The 19,536-nt window shown below is 43.0% G+C and overlaps 2 protein-coding genes across 2 annotated transcripts; one reads left to right on the plus strand and one right to left on the minus strand.

Annotated features, from left to right (window-relative positions):
• Positions 1 to 304: 304 nt before the first annotated feature.
• On the minus strand, positions 305 to 9,788 carry COQ6 (coenzyme Q6, monooxygenase). Its single transcript, XM_064713404.1, has 12 exons — positions 9,620 to 9,788; positions 7,688 to 7,822; positions 6,917 to 6,975; positions 5,696 to 5,819; positions 5,144 to 5,274; positions 4,671 to 4,778; positions 4,519 to 4,581; positions 4,095 to 4,202; positions 3,492 to 3,694; positions 2,120 to 2,235; positions 1,590 to 1,756; positions 305 to 462 (listed from the first exon to the last, which is right to left on the minus strand). The coding sequence occupies exons 1-12, from the start codon at positions 9,777 to 9,779 to the stop codon at positions 433 to 435; spliced, it is 1,404 nt and encodes a 467-aa protein (XP_064569474.1). The 5' UTR covers positions 9,780 to 9,788; the 3' UTR covers positions 305 to 432.
• Positions 9,789 to 9,951: 163 nt separating this feature from the next.
• FAM161B (FAM161 centrosomal protein B) lies at positions 9,952 to 18,422 on the plus strand. The gene is made up of 8 exons (XM_064714834.1): positions 9,952 to 10,283; positions 11,449 to 12,011; positions 13,741 to 14,078; positions 14,473 to 14,600; positions 14,881 to 15,048; positions 15,539 to 15,638; positions 17,036 to 17,166; positions 17,390 to 18,422. The coding sequence occupies exons 1-8, from the start codon at positions 10,135 to 10,137 to the stop codon at positions 17,478 to 17,480; spliced, it is 1,668 nt and encodes a 555-aa protein (XP_064570904.1). The 5' UTR covers positions 9,952 to 10,134; the 3' UTR covers positions 17,481 to 18,422.
• Positions 18,423 to 19,536: the final 1,114 nt, after the last annotated feature.

The raw sequence follows: 19,536 nt of genomic DNA on the forward strand, positions 1-19,536 counted from the left end.
TGAGCTGAGGTGCCAAGAAGCCAGGAGTGATGTTACAGCTCTAGCAATCATATCAGAAGAAACTGAAAGTAATTAAGCAGCAAAAGCTGTTAAAAATTAGCCAGCAGTTGGCAAAATTCAGCATTGTGTTTGCCAAAAGACAGACAGCTGTTTGCACCTCAGTCTTCAATTCAGGAGGCCCAGATTAAAAGCACATACTGTACTTAGTTCTGTGGCTGAAGACATCATGGTACTATGGAAAGAAACCCTAAATCTTCCTGAGGAGGGCAAATGTGTCAGCTTTTGCATAAACCAGTGGATGGTGTAATACACAGCTCAATCCGTCAGTTTTATTGTAAATTAAAATAAAAATTCAAAGATTCAAGTAAGTCACAGTCCTTTTAAAGGCAATGCATTCATAGGCAAGCTGCTGACAGGCAGACTGACAACAGATCACTTGCTGGCAAAAGCCATGATTTGCTCCTGAAAGAGAAGAAAAAGAGAAGTAATTCATAAGCATGTGTTTTAGAAAGAACCTTTAGGCACATTCCCATTCATATAAATGAACAATAGTTCTTGGCCAGGCTTTCTAGCCACACACAGAGAACCTATCCCTATGTCCTAGAAAATTAACAAAATTGTAGCATTCCTGTCCTTCCCAAGCAGTACAAAACTGGTAATTCCAATGGGTTCTGTGCTCAGAAAAAGACATCTTCAACTGTTTTTTTTTCTTTTAAACAGAGAAAGAGAAAAAAACTTGTGAGCACTGAAGCAGCAGCATAGTCTTCCTTAATGAAGACACTGTGTCAGTGGCGGCTGCTCTGCCTTAGGAATGTACTGATTTTTAGTTGAGGAAGTGTCTCAACTGTGACCATGACACAAAGGAAACAGGGCACCTGTGTTTAATATAAAGATGGAGAATAAATTAAGTAAAAATTGAAATCCAAAGATGAGAATCTAATTTGCTGGTGCTTGGGAGCTTTGAGAGCAGAGGGCTTAAGGAACCTCACAAAAATCCCACAACTAGGTCAAGAGGGTGAGAAGTTCAGGCAGATGGGCTGCAAACAGAGGGTCTAAGACAGAAACTCCTCACCACCACCTTCTTCAGGTAATTCCCATTTTAGAGCCTTGAACTTCTGCCATGAGGGAAAAATTCACAAGGCAAAACAGCACAGAAACAGTTAAGTGTGGGCTGCACACTGCATCTGGGAAGTCACCCAATCTCTTAGTGAAGATGTTTCTTCACAGGCCTGTCTTCTCTGTGCATTGCTAGAATACAATTCAAGGTTTGACACTAATTCCATAGCAAAATAAAGCCAAAGATTTCTGATGACCTCTAACTCCTAATTACTGATACAGAATATAAGAGACTTAGATCTTTTATATCCCTTGTGCTGGAAGGGGGGAAAAAAAGTCTCTACTGAGTCATCAGTTATTTAGAAACTCCTCAGGCCCATTCAGGACACAAACCCCCCAGTTTAAAATAGTATTTTCCAACCAAAAATGTTTCATTTTAAACAAACAAAGATCTTTACATCTTGTGCATATTTCATGAATAGTAGAATAGAATGAACTCCTACAGCCCTCACTGAAGTAAGTGAGATCCTTACTTTGACAGGAGGCAGAGCATTTGTTGCTTGCAATCCCCATGTCCTCAGCAACACCAGAGGAGCCAGTGTGGTAGAGTACAGCCTTTTCAGCATATCAGTAGCAGCTAACAAGGAGACATTATGCCTCTGACGTTCTGTTTCAAACTTGAGGAGGTGTTTTAGGGAGCCTGGAAGAGATAATTGAATGTTTCTATTACACTTGATGTGCCACAAACAATTGTGTATCTTAACTACAGAGCAGTTTCCTCTGGAACTGAAAGAGAACAGAGAAATGGTTCATCTCAATAAACACCTCTTTCCACCAGCTAGTGCTCTTCATCTCACCACATCTCTAACTGCCATCCTGCAGAGCTTTATTTTTTTTAAAGCAGCTTTAAGATTCGTGGGATGGAAACTGCATCCAAGAATCAAGAACTGCTTCACTTCAACAAAGTTTCAAACACAAGACAGCAGCATGCTGACCACAGGGACTGCAGCAAAGGCCTGGGAGACTAATCCTTTGCTGCCCCAATGCTGCCTTGGAGCCTTACCCAGATCGCTCCCGTTGAAGGCTGCTGCACTGAGGTGATGAGCTAAACATGCAATATCACCAAAGCCCAGGTTCACTCCTTGTCCTGCAAGTGGGTGGACTCTGTGTGCTGCATCCCTGGAGCAGAAGAAGACAGAAATTTATTTCCCTTCTTGAAGAAAGCCACAGTGGCTGACAAACCCCAGAAGGGACAGTGTAGCACTCCTCACCTCTTTGCAATGAACCACCTTAGAGCAGCACATGCACTTTATCCAGTACCTCCTTGCATGCTATGCTGAACTACCTGACTGCCTCTCCAGTTGTAAGAAGCAAGACATAGGGGAGGTAACAAAAAGCAGGTCTGAAAGGAAAAATTATAAAGAGGTGACTAGCCAAAGTCCTCTCAGATACATGTGGAACAGGCCTTTATGTTTTTGTAAGTGACCTCAGCACAATAGGAGCTCTGTCAATGGCACATTGCACAAACACAAAGTGGACAGATACCATGAGTATAAAAGAGAGGTGGGATTAGCATTGAATAGAAACAAGATCAGGCTCTTCTATGAACAGACTTATCTGTAAAGCTCAAAGACAAACATTGCTGTGGGAGTCACAAAGTAAAAGAAATTAGATTAAGTTTTGATATGAAATGCAAGATCATGTGCTTTACCAAGCTATAAAGCACAGTGTGCTCCCAAGAGTGGTTCATAGGTTGGTAAGATGAAAAGTGCACCACACAAAAGTGTAGCACAGCATCCAAGAATTACTGGAAGTTACCACCATACTGCAGCTGGGGCAGAGAAGAAAGTACATGCAACCTTAGAATATAAGAAATGAGGTATTTTTCTGTTTGAATAGGCCACCATACAAAAGTCTCTCACATCCCACATGGAGTAATTTTTGTCATTTGTGTTCAAAAAAGGTGAGTTAAAAACTCAAAGGGGTGCTCAGAATGGCTGGTATAATGTAAGAGGAAGTACAGATCCAGCATGAGATACTGGATCGTTTCAGTAGACTGTACAAACCAGGGAAGGGAAATAATTATCTTTCAATTTACACAAACAGCACAGATAATGGGCAGAAAGCTACTCATACAAAAGGACAGGAGGGTACCCAGAACAAACCGGATGTGGGTAAAGTCAGACTGGAACAATGTATCATTTCTAACATCTGATTTGTTGGCGGGGAGCTGCTGTCCTCAGGTCATTCCTAACCAAGTGCCACCCGCTGTCCTCAGGTCATTCCTAACCAAGTGCCACCCGCTGTCCTCAGGTCATTCCTAACCAAGTGCCACCCGCTGTCCTCGGGTCATTCCTAACCAAGTGCCACCCGCTGTCCTCAGGTCATTCCTAACCAAGTGCCACCCACCCCCCAGGGCGGCGCTGAGCACTTACCCGATGAGAGCCACGCGGGGCCGGACGTACTCTGTGGCGTGGCCCAGCCCCAGGGGGAACATGGCTCTGCTCTCTGCATCCACGCCAGCAACGCTCGGGGGCAGCTGGCGGACTGCAGTCCCCGAGGGCTTCAGCAGCGAAATGGCAGAACGAAACATGGCCCCGGCAGTGTCAATGAAGTCAGAGTGGTTTATGTTGCTCCACTGAAACAGACAAACAAATCTTTGGAAGCTGACCCAAACTAGACCCATAAAAGAACGCAGTTGAAAAAAAAAAAATCTGAGTTCCAATACTGAATTTTAATCTCTTGGACAAAACTATACAGTAGAAAAAACTATCTTCACCATTTTAGGACATACAAATTTCCAACTAGGATGAGCCTACTCTTCCTACCTTTTGGAAATTTAAGTTAACTTCTGTGACTTTCAGAGCTAACCTAATTCAGTCCCAAGGGGTCATCTTTTCCTTGCTAAGTGCCTCTTTAATATCATTCTCACCAGAGGAAGGAACTTCAGAATGCACCTCTCCAATTACTGTTGTTTAGCTACAGAATTCTGTTCTATTTCTTTAAAACATCTTCCCTGCCATGAGGCTGATACTCACAAAGGCAGAGTTGATGCTATCCACAAAGCTTTCCTCATCCATGGCAAGAAGTTCCGATGCATGGTCGTGAGATGTAGACCAGACCAGAGAGCTGGCAGTGTCAGACAGCTAGTTTAAGAGAATGTCAAGGGTAAATATCAAGAGAAAGAGAAACAAAAATAAACATTCAGTGCAAAGACTTCTCCACTGCCCTGCCTCATACTGTCAGTCCCTCTGAAAATTACAGTTCCTGCCCAACTTGTTACAAGTGGGAAATGCCAAGGATAGAATGAGATGGCAGGAGGGGAAAACGCAATAAATGAAAAGTGAAGGGCAGATGTGCAAATTCTTAAGAGACAGAACCAACACAGAAAGGCATGGACAGAAATAAAGTTACTAGACTAGAAAAATTTTTAAAACATTTTAAAAAATACAAACACCTTACCGGAAGAAGTGCAATTGGCCCTGTGGGAAGGAACCGCTGCCATGCTACATTGTTGTCTGTGGCCTACACGGGAAAGAAGCAAGTGGGCAGCAAGCCAGATCACCCTCTTAGGTTCTGCTGCTTATGGAAGAGTCAGTTCAGCAGAATTTTACCTCAGATAAATGGAGAGTTGCCACCACAGCTGACTGGTCATACTGATGTTCAATGTTCTTAATTTCAGCTTCCTTCCGGACCATAGAGTTATGACCATCTGCACCAATCTGTAAAACAAAGAGATGCACAGCAACTTCTTCAGCAGCCCCTAGAAACATTAGGAGCTACTATTTCACTCTAAAAACCTCAGAGTGCATCTGTATATTGCCTGCTTATTCAGGAAAAAAAAAATGCCCCCAAAACCAGAAGAGGTGGTGCCTTCTGCTCTTCTCATATTCAGCAGCATCTCCTTGCAGCAAGCAGAGAGAAGGCCATGCCCAGTGTCCCACACCCTCACAGACAGGGCTAGCCACTCACCTCACTCTAGCACTCCACATGGGTGGAGTGGCACCCATGGAATTGGAACCAAATCAGTGGAAAGGACTTGGGTTAGAGATGATGCCTTATCAACAGAAATACAGAGCTTAGTTACCAGCAGCTTGGTCTGAAGTCTGCGTCCATCAGCTAACTCAACTTGGACCCAAGGGCTTGTGTCACAGCCATGGGAAGGAAGGGGCCAGGTGTACCCAACTGCTTTGCTCCTGTAGAAGACCTCCACGCGGTCTGATGGGAACACAGAGCGCCATGGTCACAGCACAACACGGACAGGAAAAAGGAAACATCGCTACAACAGCCAAGGCCATGCAGGTGTCTTAATGGCACCCTAGGAGCTCACCCCACAATTCTCAAGGCACCCCAAAAAACCAGATATGGACAACCCCTTGTCACTGTAAGGCTGGCTCTGGACAAGGAGGTACAGATTTTTTAATTAAGTCCAATTTTGAAGTATTCTGGAGAACTACATTTCCTGCTCTGTAGCCTTTGGAAGTCAGATTTCTCCCTCCTTCCCAATTCCAGAAGGTGCCCATTTCTTAAGAATTACTTGTTAGACAAATTTCTCCCTCTCAAGACTTAGCACACAATAGAAGGCAAGTAACTGAAAGCTATCTGCAGGAAATAAAACATTGAAGAAGTTGTCCTCTACCTGCTACTGCATCTAACTGTTTTGTGAGAGCAGACATAATGACATCATTCTCCACTATGTAACCCATGTCATCTAAGTCATCTTTCTCAAAAACGATCATGGCTTCTGAACAAGCATCCCACACCTACGAAGAAAAAATACATTACATGAAGCTATGTGATAAAGAAGTCTCCATTTCAGGGACTTAACAGCAAAAAGACACAGTAATCTAGAAATATAGAACTAGACGAAACATCCTGGATTACTGTTCGTTCCCAGCTACTAAAGTGCACCACATAACTAATTTCATTAAATGATTTAGCTTAAGCTCAAAAAGTAATTCCAAGTCAAGTTTTTCATCCCTACTTTTGTGTTACATAACTGACATAGGAAGCTGTGCTACAGCCTTGCTGTAGGTTAACCCCAGCAGGCAGGTCAGCCCTATGGAGGTGCTTCCCTTCTCCCCTGCACTGAGATGGGGAAGAAAACTGAAAGGATGAAAGTAGAAAACTCATTGCTTGAGGTAAATGCAGTTTAATAGGAAAAGCAAAAGCCACATGTTCAAGCAAAGCAATCCAAGGAACGAATTCACTGCCTCCCAAGGCAAGCAGGTCTTTAGCCATCTCCAGGAGAGCAGGGCCCCATCAAGCATAATGGTTACTTGGGAAGACAAACACCATTCCTCGAAACTTCCCATCTTTCTGTCTTCTTTTCCTCAGCTTTTATTGCTGAGCATGACACCATATGGTATGGATTATCAGCCAGGGTCAGTTGTCCAGCCTGTGTACCCTCCCACTTTCTTGTGCACTCCCAGCCTGCTCACTGGCAGGGCAGTGTGAGAAAGCCTTGGCACTGTGTAAGTGCTGCCCAGCAATAACTAAAACATCCCTGTGCTATCAACAGTTTTCAACACAAATTTGAAACACCATCCCATACAAGCCACCTTTAAGAGAAGAAACTCTATCCCAGCCAAACCAATAAACCCTTTATCTTTATTTCCTGGCTAATACCCAAGCCTCAATATCTACAGCTGCCACTAGGAATCTACCTTTCAGCCTGTAACATCAAGGCCCTGGGGACAGGTATTTCTGATCAGACTGCTACCCACAAAAAAGGGACAGAAATGAACATAAGTATGACCTGCCCTTTACCATAAGAATAAAAACCTTTGTGTCATTGATGCAAGTACTTTTGAGCATTCAGAGTAGACAGACACAAGGTGTATCTGCAGCCCTGAGGCACCTGCATTCGCCGGAAGGGTTTGAGTCTCAGGCTGCAGACGTGATCCCAGGCACCACAACCTGAAACAGAAAAAGGACAGAAATGCACAGAGATACAGGTTCACGTGGGACACTGAGACCAAAACTAAACTGAAGCTCACTCCACACTCTCCTCCACTCTTCCCTGACTATGCTCAGGCTTGGCTTGCACCTTCCCTAGACAGTGCCAGGTCTGCCTCGGTGCTATCACAGCTCCAGGATCACATTGTTTTACTGTTAACACATGCCAGCAGGAAAGAAACAAGAGCTCTCCATGAGCCTCTGACCTAACAGACAGCTCTCACTGTTCCATCACTGGGTAATAAAACAGACATAGAAATGCACAGCCATTATTGTAGAAAACATTTCTTTCTCCAAAAGGAATCAAGGCTCAAATATCAATTTAAAATGACAATTAATCCTCATTAATTGAGGACTGAGTTACCAGCCTGCAAAGCACTAAGCTTCTTTTGTGAATAGAACATTCCAGGTGCTGTAGAGAGCACCTTACAACCTTTCACTGCCTAAAATCACAAATATTTATATGACAACAAATCAGACCAAGATACCAGAACACAGATCCTTGTTATCAAGAGAATTTGGATTTAATAACAACAACTCAGCATATAGAGACAAAGGCAAATAATCCTAATGATGTTAGGATGAAGGCAACACATGATCAAAAGGGTTTTTGTTCCAACAAAATCAGCTCAAATATAAATGTTAAAAATGCAAACAATAAAATCATACTTACTGCTTAGGAGGGTAGCTGATCCTGGCGAGATGGAACTGACCCTGTTGCTGTAACTGTCTGGCACGTGATCATATTCCTTCCTAGGACCAGCCTCCAGCAAAGCAATCTTTTTATCATGGAAGTGGATGTCATGCCCTAAAATAAGTAAATACATGCTTTGTTACAATGCTCCTGCCAAAAATCTCAAAAACAAAACACCTGAGTTCTTGTAATAAGACACAGTAGATGCAACACTTAATAAAGAAATGCATATACAGTACAGGTTTTGACCAGGCAGGTGAACTTTTGTACGTTAAAGCTTTATGACTACAGTCCTGTTACTGAGATGGACAACTCTTTTCCAGCTAAAGCAAGGATTACATATTTCCCTTTTGCATAAAGCTTACATTTTTGTACAAACTTGTGCCATATTTAAATGAAAATTTATTACTGGAGTATTATCAAGTGAAATCTGCAATATTTACTCCATGTTTACACCAGAACACGTTTTCCAGAGCTTAAACATAAATTCTCTTTATAGAAGAAGAGATCAAAATAAAATTTCTGTGATATGTAACAATTACATTATTATTTTCCCTGTCCTCTCATTCTGACAATGGAATAGCACAGGCAGTTTAGACTTTAAACTTCCACATAAAGAGAACTGAAAAAAAAAAAAAAAAAAAAAAACCCTCAAGTAAAGTGTAAAACACTGCAGCTGAGCTGGCCACGCCTGCAGCATCCCAACCACCACAGATGCAGAAGGCACTGAGGACAGAAGTGGTGTCCTTCATCATCTAGAGTTTACTACTACAGCAGCCCTAGAGACAGCAGTGTCCTGGCATAATCTCTAAATTATGCACAGTAATAAACTCATCTCCTGAAAGGTCCCAAACCTGCTTGTCAGCCTTAGGTACCACTGCTGGAGGAGATCCTTCTCAAATCCACTGGGCTCTTGTTTAACAATACAAGCAGAACTTAAACTTGCCAGGTAAGCCCTTATACTTGCAAAGCACTTATTGCTCAGCATCTCTGATCTTCTTATCGCTCAGCATCTTTGATCTTCTGGGCACTACTTTTTTTAGGTTTCTGTCACTACTGCATCCTTCTGAATCCATATTGCAAATAAAGGAGCAGCCAGTACTCTTAGGATCTCTAATGACACAAAGCAAGCAGAAATCCATTGTAACTTGGTATTATAGTGTTTAAAATACTGGGTTAGAGAATAAAACTTGGGATCAGATAATAATTATTAGATGGATGGAGCACCTCTCCCACAAGGAAAGACTGAGCAAATTTGGTTCATTCACCTGGAAAAGAGATGGCTATGGGGTGATTGAATTGTGGCCTCACAGTACCTGAAGGGAGCTCACAAGAAAGACAAAAATGAACTTTTTACTAGATCATATAGTGACAGGACAAGGAGAAACAGATTCAAAGTGAAAGACAGTAGGCTTAGATTAGATATTAGGAGGAAGCTCTTTGCTGTGAGGATGGTGAGCCACTGGAACAGGTGTAAATGAAGAGAAGCTGTAAATGTCCCAACCCTGGAGGTGTTTGAGGCCAGGCTGGATGTGGCTCGGAGCAACCTGATCTATGAAAGTGTCCCTGCACACAGTACAAGGTTGGAGCTAGGTGATATTTAAGGTCCCTTCCAACCCATTCTGTTATTCTATAATCAGAAAAGCATTTTAGCTAAGGGTGACATTATCCATCAGCTATTTAAGAATGAGCATGTTTGACAGAAACACTACAGTCTATAAAACTCCAGTTAATGGCCCCATTAACACTGTGCACACACAGAGATGTGGCCTGGCTCATCACTGACCGGCTCACCAAACAGCCTCCGGTGAACTTTAGAACAGGATCCCTCAAGGATCCCTCAGCAGAGCCCGGACACTGAGATCCTACACACGATTACCTCACACTACGGGGAGTGGGTCACAGCCTTACCCAGCACAGCGGCCATGGCGCTCCCGACCATGCCCCCGCCCGACACCACCACATCGTAGAGCGGCGGGCTGGAGGCGGCGGAGCGGAGCGGGGCGCGGGGCCCGGCCCTGAGCCGCGCTCCGAGCGGGGCCAGCAGCACCCGCCCGCACAGCGCCGCCATCGCCGCGGAACTGACGGCGGCGGAAGTGGAGAGCGGAGCCATGACAACGGCTGTGCGCGCCGCCGGCCTCGCGTCTGATTGGCTGCGTGCGGCCGAGTGGGCGGGCCCTAGCGCCTCCGGCCGCGCTGATTGGTGGAGACCGGGGGCGGGGCGGGGCGCGCTGAGGCGGCGGCCCGCGGACAGGAGGGGGTCCGGCCGCGGCGCTCCCGGGCGGGGAGGCGGGGTCGCAAACCGGGATCCCGCTCTGCCCGATTCCTCTCGTTTTTTCCAGGTTACGCGACGTCCCCGCAGGCTGTAACGCGCCGATTCCTGCGTTTCCCGCCGCCGGGCAAGGAGCTGGGAGCATCCTATCGGGATGGGGGGCCGGCGGTCTCCGTTAGAACCGGGCGTACCGTGCCAGGCAGAGTTATGGGGTGACCTCGGGGTGTTCGAAGAAGATGAGGAGCTGGAGGGTTTCAGGAGGGAGGCGGAAGTTCTGCGTGAGAAGCTGAGGGAGGCTCTCAGGTAGGACGATACCTGGTACGGCTGGCAGGATGGGGCACAGGATTCCTTCTCCCTCTGGCCAGGGAGGAGGCGGAGCATGATGTCCCAAAATGCGGGTGTACAGTGCCAGAACACGGGCCACAGGTGGAGCCACAGCAGGGAGGATGGGTCAGTAGGTGCCCACTAAGCAGCTTTCACCTAAAACACGAACAGCACAAATCCCCGCCTCACTCATCAGCTAATCATGCTTGAAATGTGCCAGCAGATGACACACATTCTTACCCAGTATCCAGTCTTCAGAGCTGTGGACTTTCCAAGGTCGAGCTCTCAGATGACTCTCCTTGTGGTTAATCTAGCTTTGCATTCACTAGCAGGTCACACGTGCACTCTTATAAAGGAAATAGCTTATGAAGAAGAAGAGACTGCAGCAATTACCAGCAAGTGTATTGACCAGGAGTCTGTTCACACATGATCTGCACCTTCTGTCTCCCCCCACTTTTTTCCCCTTTGCTGTTCTTGGTCCACTCTGATTCACCTTGATCCTTCCCTTTGCCTGCATTTATTCCATCCCTAAAATCTGTTTCACTCACTTTCACAATCACCCTCTGACATGCTATGAGAAGTTTGCCATTTTAATGAGACCCAGGATAGTCTCAGGTGGGTTTTCTTATTATCAATAATATGGTCATCTTCTCAGGTACAAAGTTGCTAGCTGAATCTCTCAAACATCACACTAAAGCAGTTTCTTGTAATGACATTCCCATCAGCATCCCAGGAATGCTAGTGTTTGGTACTGTTTGTTGGGATTTGTGCATCTCTGTGCCTGATTGCCTCTCCTGCATTTGTCTGTTATGTTGAGTAGCTATTAGAAAGATAACCCTAAAGCTGGAGCTTTATGGTTTGCTTGTGGCCTTTCTGACAATAGAGTGCTCTCAGCATAATAAATTGCATGACAAAGCTAAGTAGGCCTAACTTCCATTTTGTACATGGAAAACAAGCAAAGCTCTGCTCATGAACTTCGGTAGCAAAGCAAAATATGGAGCCTGAGAATGACAAACCCTAGGCCTGTCTTTTAATGACCAGCTCAGCCTGCGGTGTCTTTCTCTTAATCAGTAGTGTCTCCCTTCTTTTAACTCTGTTTTTTAATAATGTCACTAATCTCCCCTTCATAATGTGTTTGTCTTAGTCACACATCTGGTAACATAAGGCAGTCCAGTTCTTTGACCGACCTCACCTCAGACAGTTCCTGGGATCAGCAAAAGCCTCACTTGTTTCCTAAGTCCCGCTTGAGGCCAAAAAGCGCTTCATCTCCCTGGATTCCTTCCATCACCATCCCTCAGCCTTTCAAAATGACCCTGCGGGAAGCTCGCAAAAAGTCCGAGTTGCTGAAGTCATACATGTTCCTTGAACTAGACACACACAGAGACAAAAGGCAAAGCCAGGATGAAGCTGAATGCCAGAAACAATTCCGGGCACAGCCTGTACCTGCCCATGTGTTTCTGCCCCTTTATCAGGAAATAATGGAGCAGAATGAGATTCGCAGGCAAGCAGCAACACAGAAAAGAAAGGAGCTGCTACTTTCAACGCAGCGGCCCTTCAGTTTTGTGGAGAAGGAAGAGAAAAAGAAAGAAGCTATCAGACAAAAATTCCTGGCAGCAGCAACCCCAAATGAGAGCTCCAAACAGAAGCAAGCCAGTAAAAAAGTTCCTAAATCTACTTATGACTCACTTCTTGGAGATAAACTGAAAGGTAACATGCCAGGGCTCTTTCTGTAAAAGCACCTCCCTGCCTGTCCCTTGCTGTCTCCATGCTGGGAGGTAAGATCATGGCTCGCAGGGCACCACTTGGAGCCTAAGGCCAATGTCCCCTGGTGGTGGTGAGTCTCCTGTGTGTCTCACTGGTCATTACATTTTGTTTAAAAACCCTTGCAGTAGAGTGCCCTAAGTTCAGTAGTGTATGAGTGTCAGCAGCAGCAGTTCTGTTCCACTCCCCAGAAAACATGGGCACATTGAGCTCTACAGACAGATTTCCGTATCCACTTTGCTGCTGATTGTGACAGTCTGGGAATCTTTCCCTGCACTGGATTCCACACCTTTGGTTACACTAAAGGGACTGAGATGATTTGTGGCACAAACATGAAGACAGATGTAGTGCCACAGGTCTCCAAGGTCCATGCAGTATCTTAGATCTGACAATTTTACTCCTAGTGATCCAAGTGATCCATTCTGCACAGAGCCCCTAGGAGAGGAGACAAGTATTTCCTGAGCCCAAATCAGGCAATTAGTTTGGTTCTAAGTGATGGCGTAGTAGTCCAGTCTCTCCTGCCATTCTCTGATGTTTCCAGTGGCCTTCCCACTTGCACTCAGTTGGCTCAGTTGCTAAAACAGGGAAAGCAGGTGCCAGGACCATTCTAGTCAGGGCAGCCAAGGAAATGTTACTGATGCTTGCCTGCTTTCAGATGGCTTAAGCCGCTGCAGTTGAAAGTTTGAAGTAAGCAATTCAGACTTCATGCTTGAATGTGGGAACTAAGTCAGTCCTTAATAATTCTCATGGCTTTTCTCATTCTTTTCTCCTTTTTTACTGTTTCTGTGATTTCTTCTTGAGGATACACCAGTTCAGTTTTCATCAAAAAACATTCTGTTTTAACCTAAATAGATTAGAAAGGTAAAAAGCAGCAAAGGACAAACCATTGTTCTATTTCTGTCTGGCATATGAGAAGGGAGGAGAAATTAACATTTCATACTTCAGGCAATGAATACCTATGAATTAACTCAAAACCATCTTATTTTGCAAAAACAGTATTGATTTTTTCCCTAAAAGCAAAAAAAAAAAAAAAAACCCTCAGCCAACTGTCTGCATTTTCATAAATATTTAGTGCTGCACAGGGAAGGACTTCCGTTTGATGCTATAATCTAAAACATATTCTATGAAAGTTTGTCACAAAAGTCACAAAACGTGATGTATCCATCAAATGTTCCTTACTTAAAAACTTTTCCAATACAGACAATTAGTGCTGGAGATTACATAGAAAAGCCATCATTTGTTACAAGTATACTTGAATGACACATTTGTATCACACAGTCAATATGGCTGTAAGTCCCATATAAAAAGTATGGGACTAGTATGGAAGATTAACATTTCTGCAAGACAAAGGAGACAAGGGGCACAAGTCACCTGGTACCTTTAAGAATAGGAGAAGTCCTGCTCAGTTATTGCTCCAATGAGTAAAAGAGATATCTAGAAATGAATGTCTATGAAAGAGACCCTACCGTGGTTTTACTGGCACGTTTGAATTATTTTTCCCTGGGAGGCAGAGAAGAGGGGGGCTGAAAAAGGGGGGAAGGAGAGCACAGGATGTTTGGTCTCTCCTATATCTGTAGCTGTCATCATAATGGAAAGTTTAGACTTGGGCAGTGGCAGTTTCACAGCCTTTTATGTCACTCACACTGTTCTCATTGCTTTCCTTTTGATCCTTTAGAAGCTGAACTCTGCAGGGAAATCCGCATTCAAATGAGAGCAAAGGATTTGCTGGAGAGCTCCGTGGCTCCTATAGACACCAGCAACTGTCGGAGGGAGCCTCAGTCCCGAACTGCCACCAGAACTAAGCAGGAAAAACTTGGCTTCTTACAGGACACAAGCTTCAGCTTCAAACCACAGATTAATCCAGCAATACCAGACTTTGAAGAACTTTACTGGGCGTTTCAGAGGAAAACAATGAGGAGACAAGAAATCAAAGAGCCAACTCGTAATAAGCCATTCAAGCTGAGAACCTCCAATCTCCATGCCAGGCAGAGGCAGGCTAATGAAAAGATAAAGGTGAGATAGCTGGATATTTCTGTGGTACTGCTTTCTCTTATCAAGATACCAACTTCTCAAGTTTATAGCATTTAATTATTAATGGTTAACATCCTGTGACATCTGCCCTTGTATTAAGAGTACTGCAGAATTCTAGGCCAAACAAGAGAACAAAATTCTACACAAAATGAGCTATGACAGCTAAGGCTCAGTCACCCTTTCATAGCTCTAATCATGCCTCCTTCCCCTTGTCCCTCAGCCCATCCACATGTAAATCTCTGCTGGTGGAAGAGAGAAGAGTGAGTGCATTCTCACATAGCCCAGCTGTTCTCTTTGGTAGGCAAATAACAGAGGAGATTCTGTACTAGCAACTGTCTGTGAACAAATACACTCAATAAAGTTTCATTTCTTTCAGGATTCTCAGAGGCTTTCCAAGGTTTCAGTGCAAAAAAGTCACTCTCTGCCTGGACTTTCCTCTCTCTCTTCCAACACCCTTCCTGTGCATATTACAGATGCAACTAGAAAGAGGGAATCAGCTATTAGGTAGGTAAAACATTTGTCTACAAGACTGTACAACTACTGACCAACATGGAGGAAAAAACACCAGTGTTTTCCCTCATCACATCAACTACATCAACAATACATTTCCTAAATGTTTCTCTGTCTTCTTTGTTAAGTCTTGCTCTGTCTCCCGTTGCATTGGAAACTGCACACTTGGACAGCTGAAATTTTACTTTTTCTCCTTGGAGGACTACAAAACTGAAATTCCCACCTAGCATCTGGCAGTCCACATGGGCTCATCAGTAACTTTTTTTCCATACAGATATGCCCAAGATAACAAAAAGGAAGGGGACAAAGAAGGAATTTATTGGCTGGAGAAACAGAAAATGAAATGTCAAGCTATGCAAAAGTCTGTGAACAGCCGAGCAAAAGCACTGGATCCTCATAAAAGTCTGGAGGAAACACAAAAGGAGAAGTTAAAACAGAACAGGTCAGTATCCTACTCTGCACAAAAATAACCTTTTACTCTAGTAACTGAAGATGATCAGATAATTCTTTAGGACAGATTGGGTATAAAAACATTCCTAGCCTAACCTTTTTTGCTTACTGTATCCATTCTACATTCATTTGGATATCTTGACAATTCCATGCTTCTCCTTCCATAAAGAACGGTTTCCTTTAGATTAATGTTTGTAGAAACTAATTTGTACAAGCCAGTCAACTGTAATGTGTAGCTTGGTAAAGAACACATAAGAGACAAGTTTTTCTAAAAATGTGAACACTGTTTCTTGCTTGCAGTCTAGGAGAGCTTTGCTAATAGGTCCATAACTTGTCAGCAGTAGGGTTTTTTTTCCCAGCATTCAGAATCAAGAGAATTACCAAAGTGATTTAAAGAATGGAACACTCACTGAGAATTCATCATTCCTCATCAGCTACAGACAGAGGTAACCTATAGTAGGCAGGCAATTTTTCCATTTCAGGCAAAATATGCGAGACAGAACAAAAGAATACAGAAAGGAGCTGGAAGAAATGAAGCTGCGAGTCAAGAACAGACCATTCCTTTTTGAACAGGTCACCAAGGTAAGTGGTCAAAGTCCCAGAGTATTTCTGGGCAATAGGATAAATTGTCTTTCATTTAAGACAGGCATTAAGAAATATAGTCTCAAATTAATTAATGGATGAGAAGGTACAAACAGTCTCTTAGTCTCTGGGGTGCACTCAAAATAACACATGGAAAAGCCACGAAAGTGTACTTTAAATTCCTTCCTATTTTTTCCTTGAAAAAAACATTCAGGCTTATTTCTAGGAGCTTGTCAGTTCTTAGTATATATTGCAATCACAATATATGGTCTGATGAAAATCAAGGCCTTATCACACCAGAAATTAAATTAATACCTATTCTGCACCTGAATACTATAGACTACATTTAGGAGATGCAAAATTTTTTCTTAATACCCTCTCCAGTTAAGCACTTTTTCTTTGTACCTCTACTGCTACAGAAGAACATTAATGATGGTTATGTTGCTCTTATCACCTGTAGGCTTTGTAGTCTGGGGCTGCATTTAACACAGCTCAACCATCACACAGTACCAGCTGCAAATCTCTATTGCACCTGAGGTGTAGATACAATCTGTACTGTATCTTTTTCCCTGGGTTTTCTTTCACTTTCATTTCCTTGCAGGAACTGCAGCTGGTTAGAGACAGTGACAATACATTGACAATATGCCGATTTAAAATTTCTCAACAGAAAGTACCCTCCTGCATCAGGCTTTCTGTTCTGATAATGGAGGCAGAGAACATACATGTGTGATAAATACTGGTAATATTGCCATGTACCAGATTGGTAAGAATTCACCATTATCAATAGTGTTCACTGATGTCCATACTAGGTTTCTGTCCTTCCATATAGAACACCTTAATCTTTAGGGCCTGTCCCTCTGGAGAACCCTAATCTCAGACTACATTGATATGCAAGGTTCATTTGGAAATAGTGAGGATATAGGACTCAAGATGCTTGTTTTTCAATTGAGCTGATATGAAGCTATTTCACAGGCACTCTCCATTTATTAACTTTTTTTCACTGTTGTTAGTTCTTACCACTTACAAGCAAATGTGCTTACAGAATTTCACATAACTTGGGTTTTGCAGATGTTTTTGATTTGAGTGTCAGAGTTAGGACTCAGACACAAGTATACCAGTCTGGTAAGACTGGAATGTGGTAGAAGGAGGAAAACAGAAGAAAGAAGAAAAAAAAGAACTGAAGCAGGAAAACATGAGCTCTGGCTTTGGGAGATGTAAGACATTGTCCTAGTGTTCAGTTTTGGTACTGTACTGTATGGACTACAAAAATTTTGGACAGGAGGTTGTGTTGTGCACTTGTCCCCATCAGGAGCATCAGATGTACACTTCAAAACCAGTTGACTGTTATGGGGAATCCCCAGTTCTCTGCATTTACTGTTTAAGTTTCGATTTCACAGCATGATGCTCATCAAGGAGCAGAGCGTCGCTACAGACGCACCCTGCAGCAGGTCGGCCTAAGCGAAGAATTTGTAAGGAAAAAAGGGAAAGATGCCACTGACTTGCTGGAAGAAGAATCTGATGTTCACAGGTAATAAAAACAATGCAGCATTGCTCTTTTGTCTGTGACTAAAAATATTTTCCTTGTTTATGAATGCATTCCAGTTTCTATAATCTAGTGTAGGAAAAACTAAATTAACTTCCCTGCTCTTATTAAGTATTGTGGCTTCTCCCTCTGAATTCCTATAACTGCACCCTGTTTCATATGCACGGGGCCAACCATTTCTGCCATTAGCCCATCACTGTTTCTGCAGGCTGCCCGAGCCCCGGGGTGAAAAGGATGCCTGTACCAAACAGGAAGGAGTACCTCAGGAGGAACTGAGCACAAAGGAAGTGGCAGCATAAAAGCTTGCAGAAGAATCCATCAATCAGTTCTTGACTTCTTTCACTCAAGATTCTCCAGGTTAATCCTCAGGAACTTAATAGTTTAAGCTGACACCTAAGAGTTACTGTGGGATGAGATGGGAGAATTTAGTAAAGGGAAAAAAGCAACTGCTGTTTAGAGCATGTCTTTTTCAGCCCAGCAAACCCTGCAGCCTCCCTTAGTCTTCAAAAGTGTCCCTTGTGTGAGCTCTTTCCTTTAATGAGCAACAAAACAAGTTAGAGAGGTTGAAGCACTATCTTTGGATAAAAGTAGATATGAAAGATTGAAGAGGTGCATCCTCTACTGTCAGCTCATTGCATTCATGCCACAGAAGCACACAGGAAAGGGAGAATGCCTTCTACTGTGCTAAAGCTTTTTTTAGACACGTGTGGTAGAATGCTTTCAAACAAGGTACTTCTACAAAAACAAATATCAGGATTTGACCCATCTTGGGAGAAGACTCAAAGGGAAGTCTTTCTCTGGTGTTAATTCTCCATTCACCCACTACCAGCTCAGCTTCTTCCCCCTATTAGTAAGAAGCAATAGTCTTCCTATATTAAAACATGTCCCGTGTTTCATGATTTGAAAGTGTTTCAACACCTTACCAATTTAGGTCATTAATTTGGCCCAAAAAAACAACCAAAGTTATGAAGAAGGTTGTAATTAAACACTTTGAATGCATCACTTTGAATCATTGTTGTCCTAATTGTATGATTACTGTGATATCAAAGATAGATTTTGGAGGAAAAAAGGTTAGGTGTTGCCTGCCAGGACTTTGCACTCAGATGCCTAGTGCACCTTGAAAGGGGTATTTCACACTTTAGTGATCTCCTTTTGCCTGACACTAATAATCATTTCAAAAATAACAATCCTTACCACCTGGAATGTTTTCTGAGAAATTTGCACTTTGACATTAAAGTATTTTCAAATAGATATAATGTTTCTGTATTGCTCAATTTTCCTCATCAGTCATCTTTTCCTCACTTACTTAAATACAAGATGTGTCTCTTTTTGTCACCTTAATCCTTTTTTCCTTACACTGTAACAACACAGCCTTATCATCAAGTCAGAAATACAGTACCTGTCAGAGCTACCACATTAGACAAAGATATAAAACTGAAATAATGACATTTTTAATCATAACAAAGTAGTAAACCCAAGGATTTGTGGCCCAGGGGTTTCACACTGCTACATTACAGAGTGAATGCACCAAACGGCAACATCCTCTTTAAGTGACTCAGTCCTCACACTGAGCACAGGCTTCAGCTCCTTGCAGGGTTCCAGAAAGGCTGTTACCTGTGTACCAGTTCCTACACAGGTGTGATTGTGTAGGGCATCCAGAGGCTGCTCTTTCTCTGGGTACCCCCTGGAAAAGAGCAGTGATGTAACCACATTGTCACTGTGCCTCACCACATTGAAGGAGGAAGGAAAGAAGATTACTTCCATGCTCTAAGTCTGTGATTTAAAGCCTCTTTGTATGGATCTATTTGGAGCAGTGGGACTGAAATTTTAATACATACATTTTAAAGGGTATTTACTAAAATTGGTTGCTGATTTCCATAATAATAGTTAATGGTGCTGAAAAGAGAAATTTCCAAGTATGTGAAGTGAAAAGGGAAACCCTAAGAAAGGAGGAACAAAAGTTGCCATCCTTAAGCTAATTCTACAGAGGCCTATTGTTATTTGTCACGTATGCTCTACTGCTTGGGAAACTTTTCTGCTGTATTTGCAATGCTAACAAAACTTCAGTCTGAGGCCTATACTTTTTTAACCATTTCCTAAAAACCCTCTAACTTTAGGGACTCCAACAATTCTATTATGCCATATCCTTTGAACAAATGGTAAGGTGACATGCATGAATATAATAACAAATAAATTAAAGCCTTCATATTGGTCCCTAAACTGAAATTGCAGAAATGTGATAAAAGTAAAAGCATCAAGCTAAGTAACTGAAACTCACATCTCTCTTGCTAAACAAAGCTTTGTTCTGAAAGGAGGATTATGTTTCTGTAATCCTAAAAGAGAGCTGTAGTCTCT

Source organism: Zonotrichia leucophrys, chromosome 5 (assembly GCF_028769735.1).
Source record: "Zonotrichia leucophrys gambelii isolate GWCS_2022_RI chromosome 5, RI_Zleu_2.0, whole genome shotgun sequence".
NCBI lineage: Eukaryota > Metazoa > Chordata > Aves > Passeriformes > Passerellidae > Zonotrichia > Zonotrichia leucophrys.

Bases quoted from the DNA above. Each gene is read 5' to 3' on its own strand.
- COQ6 (XM_064713404.1), bottom strand. From the start codon at position 9,779: ATGGCGGCGCTGTGCGGGCGGGTGCTGCTGGCCCCGCTCGGAGCGCGG. The intron at 5,820-6,916 runs GTGCCTCAGGGC...TTTTCTTCGTAG, and splicing joins AACCCTTCCGGCGAATGCAG to GTGTGGGATGCTTGTTCAGA. The intron at 1,757-2,119 runs GTAAGGCTCCAA...TATCTCTTCCAG, and splicing joins CTTCAACGGGAGCGATCTGG to GCTCCCTAAAACACCTCCTC.
- FAM161B (XM_064714834.1), top strand. From the start codon at position 10,135: ATGGGGGGCCGGCGGTCTCCGTTAGAACCGGGCGTACCGTGCCAGGCA. The intron at 10,284-11,448 runs GTAGGACGATAC...TGTTTGTCTTAG, and splicing joins AAGCTGAGGGAGGCTCTCAG to TCACACATCTGGTAACATAA. The intron at 14,601-14,880 runs GTAGGTAAAACA...TTTTCCATACAG, and splicing joins AAGAGGGAATCAGCTATTAG to ATATGCCCAAGATAACAAAA.